A 10,245-nucleotide genomic window follows, 5' to 3' on the forward strand; every position below is an offset into this window, starting at 1 on the left:
CTGTGGTCAGAGCGTTTCATGTTCTTTCAGGGTCATGTAACGTTCTAAGTCAGCCACCTGTTTCTGGGTGTGCGTGTGTGGTTAGTATCTGATGAGAACACAATGTGTGTTTGTGTAGAAATGTAGGGGGGTGTTGAATAACAGACCATGCTTAAGAAAGAGGTAGTTATAACAAGTTTTAACTGTGTAATGTTATTAAACAAAAATGTCTTTTCTTACACCAACTGCATGGAATGGCGTCGATTAATGCGGATGAATCGGAGCACGTGTCATACTCATAACATGGAGGACCAAGTGTCTGCGGGTTTTCGCTCCACCCTTGTACTTGATTAATTAATTAAGGTCACTAATTAGAAAGGAACTCCCCTCGTCTGATTGTCTAGGTTTTAATTGAAATGAAGAAACGAAAACCTGTGAGGCTCGGCTGTCAATGGGATGAGTTTTACACCCCTGAAACAATGGACATGGAGAGAGTTTGAGAAGCAACTGCTGTGCTCGAATGCGATCAATGTGGGGGACAGTTCTGATGATATGGAGCGGGAGGATGAGGGCCTAGTATGTGAATGGTCTGTAGTGGAAAGACATGAAGAACAGCGATAATGGTACTGGAAGCAGAGGTGTATGTAGTATAGAAACTCTAAAGAGGCCCAAGGTAGGGAGCTAGAGTAATAATGTGTCACAGTGGAAAGTTGGGATGGTGTTTGAGGAGACCACAGGGCCTCATTTACACCCTATCTGATAAACCAAGGCCATAAAAAGAGAGGTGAAGTTAAACTGGGCTGCTTCTGTGTAAATGAGAACTTTTTCTGATCTAGCCTACCTGGTTAAATAAAAGTGAAATAAAAAATGGTAGATTGTTAATATCTTGTGCTAGTCAGGTTCAGCAAGGGAAGATTCTTCAATTGGAAAATCATAATAGGATGAAGCTCAGAAGGCATGACCCTGGAGCTTATGCTAAATTGAAGGGAGTAATCTGAGGTCCCAATATCTATGTCCATGGATGATATTGTTAAAGAACATGTGAAGGAGACAGTGGTTGAAGCCTAAAGGTTGATCAGTAGGAAAGAGGGTTAAAGAAGTGAAAGCTTATCAGTGCTGTTGAGGTTTGAGAAGGTTTTATCTGGAAAGGTACAGAATAGGATTCCTTAGCTTCAATGTCAGAGAATTTGACCCAGCCTCATCAATCAACCAATCAAATGTATTTATAAAGCCCTTCTTACATCGGCTGATGTCACAAAGTGCTTTACAGAAATCCAGCCTAAAACCCCAAACAGCAAGGTGTAGAAGCACAGTGGCTAGGAAAACCTCTCTAGAAAGGCCAGAACCTAGGAAGAAACCTTGAGAGGAACCAGGCTATGAGGGGTGGCCAGACCTCTTCTGGCTGGAGATTATAACAGAAAATGGCCAAGATGTTCAAATGTTCATAGATGACAAGCAGTGTCAAATAATAATAATCACAGTGGTTGTCGAGGGTGCAACAGGTCAGCACCTCAGGAGTAAATGTCAGTTGGCTTTTCTTAGCCGATCATTCAGAGTATCTCTACCGCTCCTGCTGTCTCTAGAGAGTTGAAAACAGCACGTCTGGTGAACAGGTCAGGGTTCCATAGCCGCAGGCAGAACAGTTGAAACTGGAGCAGCAAAGGAGAATCATCACAGTGTTTTTAAATGCCAAAGAATGGGACATGTAGCTGTTGAGTGAAAATATGTGCCAAGTGGCTGGTCCTGTAGTAAGAGGACCTACTGTCACACTGATGGAGCTTCCATGGCTGGTCCCATAGTAAGAGGACCTACTGTCAGACTGATTGAGCTTCCATGGTTGGTCCTGTAGTAAGAGGACCTACTGTCAGACTGATGGAGCTTCCATGGCTGGTCCCGTAGTAAGAGGACCTACTGTCAGACTGATGTAGCTCCCATGGTTGGTCCTGTAGTAAGAGGACTTACTGTCAGACTGATGGAGCTTCCATAGCTGGTACCGTAGTAAGAGGACCTACTGTCAGACTAATGGAGCTTCCATGGCTGGTCTCGTAGTAAGAGGACCTACTGTCAGATTGATGGAGCTTCCATAGCTGGTCCCGTAGTAAGAGGACCTACTGTCAGAACTGGTCTTTCTACTAGTCCTGACATGGTTTCGAGGGCTGTTCAGAAATCTTGCGCCCATAAATGCACTGTGACAAAGGATACTTTAATATTGAATAATATGTACTTCATAGCTTTCATTGGTAAGGTTATCAACACTTGGATTGTGTGAAATACCAGGTTGAAAGTTATCTTGTAAACTGCAGCAGAGTTGTTGGGGGTAACAGATGTTACTGTCGGTATGGTTTTTGATAAGCTGGATAACCTGGGGGTGGATGGTCTCAGCATGATATAGACCCCAATGTTTGCAAACACAGAAAGGGATCTATTGATAAAGTTTATTGGGGGTGTGGGAGGGTTTTTGTGGAAGGGGAGGGTGTGGTAGAAGTTAATAGGGATTTCTTGGTTTATTTTCTTAGTACAAAATGAGACAGACATGGACCTTAAACGTTTGTTTGTGGACCACCATGATACAATAGGTCTGCATCAACGGACTTCAGTGCAGGTAGTGCCTCATCAGAGAGAGAACATTTCAGTTGCTCTACAGTTTCGAAGCTGAATGTAATGATTATCAGTCCTTTACATGTGTACTAATATTCAGACACATTCAGTTGTTTCTATATTTATCTATATTTCAGGGTGTGCACAATGGGCTTAAAGTAAATAAATATTAGCGCTTGAAAAAGAACTTGAAAATCCTTGAATTTGACTTGCCACTTTGAATTTGACTTGCCATTGCCCTGATAATTCTTACTATGGTGTGAACGGGAAATAAAATTGTTTTTTGTGAGTGAAATAATACAGTGAACACAAGGTTATTCATAAATTTTTTTACATAGTACTGCCTACAACATACTGCAATCTTGTACTAAATGTTTTTTTATGGATTTATGTGAATTTAGGAAATCTACTATAGATTAAGTGCTCTTATGTTGTGCAATTTAAAATGTGTACTTTGTGTCTAATGTGAATGAATGTTTTTTCAAGGATTAGCTACCTGATCTACTGAAATGAGATAATTGAACAAGAAAAGAGAGAAAATATTTTTACAGAATAAAGTGCCAGAACTGTCAAGAAAATAACTTTTGTGTCTGTTTGTCTTTATTACTACAGGCCGACTCAGATTAAGTCTGAGGCCGGAACATCAACAGTGAGGACAAACCCAGCCTGCCACTCTCCTTCCACACTGAGTAGAAACCTACAGTCACTTGGTCCTGATTGTGACAGTGGAGCCCAGTTTGCACTGCAGGATCCAGAGATGGCATCAGTGAACCTGGAGGACTGCAGTCAAACACTGGAGCTGAATGTCAACATTAAAGATGAAGAAGAGGAGGAGAAGATTAGGACAACTGTTAGTCATGGTAAGAGCTGGTTCAATCTATAAGTTATCTTCATATATTAGACCTCCATAAGTTATGACCCAGTCTATTGCTAGGTTGAATTCTGTAAATCTGACATCAATCAAGTTTATTTTATATAGCCCTTCGTACATCAGCTAATATCTCGAAGTGCTGTACAGAAACCCAGCCTAAAACCCCAAACAGCAAGCAATGCAGGTGTAGAAGCACGGTGGCTAGGAAAAACTCCCTAGAAAGGCCAAAACCTAGGAAGAAACCTAGAGAGGAACCAGGCTATGAGGAGTGGCCAGTCCTCTTCTGGCTGTGCCGGGTGGAGATTATAACAGAACATGGTCAAGATGTTCAAAATGTTCATAAATGACAAGCATGGTCAAATAATAATCAAGAATAAATGTCAGTTGGCTTTTCATAGCCGATAATTAAGAGTTGAAAACAGCAGGTCTGGGACAGGTAGGGGTTCCATAACCGCAGGCAGAACAGCTGAAACTGGGACAGCAGCAAGGCCAGGTGGACTGGGGACAGAAAGGAGTCATCATGCCCGGTAGTCCTGACGTATGGTCCTAGGGCTCAGTTCCTCCGAGAGAGAGAAAGAAAGGGAGAAGGAGAGAATTAGAGAGAGCATACTTAAATTCACACAGGACACTGGATAAGACAGGAGAAGTACTCCAGATATAACCAACTGGCCTTAGCCCCCCGACACAAACTACTGCAGCATAAATACTGGAGGCTGAGACAGGAGGGGTCAGGAGACACTGTGGCCCTGTTAGGGTTCGTTTCTTACGTCCTTCTTTGTCAATCATTGGTTCATTGGTGAAATTAGCATTATGACAATATCTTTAATTAAATCATTCAAAAACCATTATTATTAATGCAATTGCAGACAGAAGTTGACAAACAGGAACATAGCACGCATGTTTCTGAGTAAGTTCTGTCTCAAACAAAAGGTCTCCAGTGGTTTTATTAAACGCTAAGTCGCGCCCTGGTGACGTCACTGCCTAAATCATCATCCTCTACTCCTGGGACCAAAACCATGCCTACAAAGCTGGATAAACAGGGCCCTTATTGTTAGCTAAACACTTAGCAGTAAATGTCCTCTTCCCCCAAAGTTGACCCATTGTGGAATGTTTACCTAGTCTTATCTCCTTCACTCCCCTGCAGAGTTCTGTCTAAGGGCCTCTTTATAATGAGGCAGAGAGAGAGAGAACTAAAATATAAATGTAGAACAATACTAAACTTCTACAATGACTTTATCTATTGTTAATCAGTAGTCTAAAACCCTATAAATGTAAGGAGGGAGGGGTCTTTTAACCCCTCCCCTGCTATTAATATAACATAAGCATAATCAATTATTCTAATACACCAAACATTTGTACAGCCCCAATCATGACCCCTAGGTAAATCCTAACAGCCCCATCCGATGATACCCCCGGACAGGGCCAAACAGGAAGGATATAACCCCACCCACTTTGCCAAAGCACAGCCCCCGCACCACTAGAGGGATATCTTCAACCACCAACTTACAATCCTGAGACAAGGCCGAGTATAGCCTACAAAGATCTCCACCACAGCACAAACATCACACATACCTGAAAACCTCAAGACTTCACAGCGAAGCAAAACATTTAAAAACTTGTAATGCCTGCCTTTTCCCACACATTGTTTCAAGAACGTTGAAAAAAATTTATGCCCTCAATCACCAAGTTAGGCATACCTTATTTCAAAATAGGCCATGGCATCATCACTGTCAATATTGAATTATAATTTGTTTGCTGCACAGAATATCAGATCTCAACAATGATTGGAGAAGTGATGAACATAACCAGTAGACTACCACATCCTGATGATTTATATCTGATACATATATATTTAATATTTTATATATCAAGTTGTAGAAACTTCTCAAGGATGATCAATGGAAACAGGATGCATCTGAACTCAATTTTGAGTCTCTTGTTTTTCAGTTTTTTTAAATTTGTATAAATTTGCCAAAATTTCTAAACCTGTTTTAGCTTTGTCATTATGGGGTATTGTGTGTAGATTGCGGAGGATATTTTATCTAATTTTAGAATAAGCCTGTAACATAACAATGTGGAAAAAGTCAAGGGGGTTGAATACTTTCCGAGGGCACTGTCAGACCCCTTCCCATTTTTCTCATTTTGGTACGTTACAGCCTTATTCTAAAATTGATTACACGTTTTTCCTCATCAATCTACACACAATACCCCATAATGACAAAGCCAAAACAGGTTTTTAGAAATTCTTGCAAATCTATAAAAAAAATGATAAGAATTGCTTATTTACGTAAGTTTTCAGACCTTTTGCTATGAGATGATCCTTGAGATGTTTCTACAACTTGGAGTCCACCTGTGGTAAATTCAATTGATTGGACATGATTTGGACAGGAACACACCTGTCTATGTAAGGTCCCACAGTTGACAGTGCATGTCAGAGTAAAAACCAAGTCATGAGGTGGAAGGATTTGTCCGTAGAGCTCCGTGACAGGATTGTGTCGGCACAGATCTGGGGACCGGTACCAAAACATTTATGCAGCATTAAAGGTCCCCAAGAACACAGAGGCCTCCATCATTCTTCAATAGAAGAAGTTTGGAACCACCAAGACTCTTCCTAGAGCTGGCCACCCGGCCAAACTGAGCAATCGGGGGAGAAGGGCCTTGGTCAGGGAGGTAACCAAGAACCCGATGGTCACTCTGACAGAGCTCCAGAGTTCCACTATGGAACTCTTCCTCTATGTAGAGTGCCCAGTGTTTTTAAGTTCTATGAAATGAGTCTGTATAGTTACTAACCCTTGTGATAGTGAGTGGAGGATGATATAGCTCATCATTTTCACGACTTTTGCCTCTTTTTAGTTTTTGACTCCTACCCAGTTTTAGAATAGTTTTATTCCCATTCCCATACAGCCTACTGAAATGAAAACATACACTACCGTTGAAATATTTAGGGTCACTTAGAAATGTCCTTGTTTTTGAAAGAAAATTACTTTTTCCCCTCCATTAAAATAACATCAAATTGATAATTAATACAGTAGACATTGTTAATGTTGTAAATGACTATTGTAGCTGGAAACGTGTGATTTTTTTATTGGAATATCTACATAGGTGTACAGAGGCCCATTATCAGCAACCATCACTCCTGTGATCCAATGGCACGTTGTGTTAGCTAATCCAAGTTGATCATTTTAAAAGGCTAATTGATCATTAGAAAACCCTTTTTCAATTATGTTAGCACAGCTGAAAACTGTTGGTCTGATTAAAGAAGCAATAAAACTGGCCTTCTTTAGACTAGTTGAGGATCTGGGTCATTTGTCGGTTCGATTACAGGCTCAAAATGGCCAGAAACAAAAACCTTTCTTCTCGTCAGAAGAAAACTCGTCAGTCTATTCTTGTTCTGAGAAATGAAGGCTATTCCATGCGAGAAATTGCCACGAAACTGAAGATCTCGTACAACGCTGTGTACTACTCTCTTCACAGAACAGCGCAACCTGGCTTTAACCAGAATAGAAAGTGGAGTGGGAGGCCCCGGTGCACAACTGGGCAAGAGGACAAGTACATTAGTGTCTAGTTTGAGAAACAGACGTCTCACAAGTCCTCAACTGGCAGCTTCATTAAATAGTACATGCAATACAACAGTCTCAACGTCAACAGTGAAGAGGTGACTCCGGGATGCTGGCCTTCTAGACACTATTCTGATTAGAGACTGTTTGCGCTGTTCTGTGATGAGAGTAGTACACAGCGTTGTACGAGATATTCAGCCGTTTCCAGCTACAATTGTCATTTACAACATTAACAATGTCTACATTGTATTTCTGATCAATTTGACAAAAAATGTGCTTTTCTTTCAAGAACAAGGACATTTGTAAGTGACCCCAATCTTTTGAATTCATTCATTTATTTCACCACTAATGGTAGTGTATTTATTTATTTATTTTAAATTTACTTTTATTTAACTTCCTTAGCGTACTGGTTATTGTCCGGAATTTCGGATGACTGACGTGCCCAAAGTAAACTGCCTGTAAACTGCCCAGAAGCTAGGAGATGCATATACTTGATAGCATTGGATAGAAAACACTCTGAAGTTTCTAAACCTGTTAAAATAATGTCTGAGTATAACAGAACTGATATGGCAGGTGAAAACCTGAGGAAAATCCATCCGGAATGTTTATTTTGAGGTCACAGGTTTTTTCAGTGCTTGCCTATGGGATATACAAATAGATAGGACCCAGATTGCAGGTCCTATGGCTTCCACTAGATATCACCAGTCTTTAGAATGGGTTTCAGGTATTTGTAGTTTATCCAAGGTGTCCCCCATTTAGAAAAGTAGTCATGTTGCGTGCATCAACGACAGTGCGCTCTTCGTTATTTATCTTCGCTATTAAACACACTATTCTCCGTCTAAATATTATTGTTTATTTAGATATTAGAATACCCGAGGATTAATTGGAAACATCGTTTGACTTTCACTTTTTGGATTGGTTTGTGTGCATGTTGAATGAGTGAATTACTGAATCAAACGCTCCATCTAAACTAACATTTTTGGGATATAATGAAAGACTTTATCGAACAAAGTACCATTCATTGTGTAGCTGGGACCCTTGGGATTGCAATCAGATGAAGATCTTCAGAGGTAAGTGATTTATTTATTTGCTGTCTGTGATTTTGTGACGCCTGTGCTGGTTGAAAAAGTATTTTGATGTGGGGCGCTGTCCTCAGATAATTGCATGGTATGCTTTCTCTGTAAAGCCTTTTTCAAATCTGACAACGCAGTTGGATTAACAAGAAGCTTTTAAATTATGTAAGACACTTGTATTTTCATGAATGTTTAATATTACGATTTTTGTATTTTGCGCTCTGCAATTTCACCGGATGTTGTCGTAGGTGTCCCGCTAGTGTTTGGACATGCGCCCAAACAGGTTAACTAGGCAAGTCAGTTAGGAACAAATTCTTATTTTCAATGACGGCCTAGAAACAGTGGGTTAACTGCCTTAGTCAGGGGAGAACAACAGATTTTTACCTTGTCAGCCCTGGGATTCAATCTTGCAACTCTTCGGTTGCTCTAACCACTAGGCTACCTGTCAACCGGTATGGCCAGAAGAGGACTGGTCACCGCTCTGAGCCTGGCTTCTTCCTAGGTTCCTGCTGTCTAGGGAGTTTTTTTTGTGGCCACTGCTTCTACATCTGCATTGCTTGCTCTTTGGGGATTTTAGGCTGGGTTTCTGTTCAGCACTTTGTGACAACTACTGATGTAGAAAGGGCTTCATAAACTACATTTGATTGACATGTATATCACACCAACTGACTGGTTCTTCTGATTTTCACACAGGATACCATGTTGAGACATTCTCTACATCCAGAGAGCAACAGCAGGAAGATCAGAGAGCTAAGAGGTCTCATCACTGCCCACATTGTGAAGAGATTTTCCCATTTCTATCAAAGCTAAAAATACACCTAAAAATACACACAGGAGAGAATTCTTACTCCTGCTCTGACTGTGGAAAATGCTTCAAAACATCAATGGTGCTAAAACTTCATCAGAGAACACACACAGGAGAGAAGCGTTATTCCTGCTCTGACTGTGTAAAACGTTTTAAAACATCAAATGAGCTAAAATCTCATCAGAGAACACACACAGGAGAGAAGCCTTACTTCTGCTCTGACTGTGGAACTAGTTTCTCTCAACTTTCCCACTTAAAATCACATGAACGTATACATACAGGTGAAAAGCCTTACGTCTGCTCTGACTGTGGGGCGAGTTTCTCTCGTCTGGGCACCTTAAAAACACACCAACGTATACACACAGGAGAGAAGCCTTACTCCTGCTCTGACTGTGGAAAATGCTTCACAACGTCAACTGATCTAAAAGTGCATCAGAGAACACATACAGGAGAGAAGCCTTACTCCTGCTCTGACTGTGGAAAATGTTTTAAAACATCAAAAGAGCTAAAAGTTCATCAGAGAACACACACAGGAGAGAAGCCTTTCGTCTGCTCTGACTGTGGGAAATGCTTCACAACATCAACTGATCTAAAATTTCATGAGAGAACACTCACAGGAGAGAAGCCTTACTCCTGCTCTGACTGTGGAAAATGTTTTAAAACATCAAATAAGCTTAAAGTTCATCAGAGAACACACACAGGAGAGAAGCCTTACGTCTGCTCTGACTGTGGAACTAGTTTCTCTCAACTTTCCAACTTAAAATCACATGAACGTATACATACAGGGGAGAAGCCATACTCCTGCTCTGACTGTGGAAAATGCTTCAAAACATCAACTAAGCTAGAAGTTCATCGGAGAACACACACAGGAGAGAAGCCTTATTACTGCTCTGACTGTGTAAAATGCTTCACAACATCAACTAAGCTAGAAGTTCATCAGAGAACACACACAGGAGAGAAGCCTTATTCCTGCTCTGTGGAAGGGTGGGCGTGTAACTCAAACTTCTAGCCAAAGGCTGCTGTGTTTAGAATCTCATCAAGGAGGACTTTAGCATTTTAGCAACTTTGCAACTACTTACTACTTTTTAGCTATTACTTAGCATGTTAGCTTAGCATGTTAGCTTAGCATGTAACTACTTAGTATGTTAGCTAACCTTTCCCCTAAAACCATTTAACCCCTCACCCAGCTAACGTTAGCAACAACAAATTGGAATTCGTAACATATCATACATATTACAAGTCCGTAACATATTGTATGAATAGCAATGCGTAAAATAACATAAAAATTGTAATTCGTAACATACGATACGTCCTACAAGTCGTATTATACTTAACAACAATCTAAACGCAACAATTTCAAAG

General features: G+C 40.7%; 1 protein-coding gene across 1 annotated transcript; it reads left to right on the forward strand.

The window, feature by feature from the left end:
• Window positions 1-8,908: 8,908 nt before the first annotated feature.
• Window positions 8,909-10,029, forward strand: LOC120033325 (gastrula zinc finger protein XlCGF17.1-like; the record flags this gene model as incomplete). The annotated part of the gene is made up of 2 exons (XM_038979626.1): window positions 8,909-9,005; window positions 9,165-10,029. Coding segments are annotated over 2 exons (825 nt in total), but the record flags the coding sequence as incomplete, so codon positions are not given.
• Window positions 10,030-10,245: the final 216 nt, after the last annotated feature.

This window comes from Salvelinus namaycush, chromosome 40 (genome assembly GCF_016432855.1).
Source record: "Salvelinus namaycush isolate Seneca chromosome 40, SaNama_1.0, whole genome shotgun sequence".
Lineage (NCBI taxonomy): Eukaryota > Metazoa > Chordata > Actinopteri > Salmoniformes > Salmonidae > Salvelinus > Salvelinus namaycush.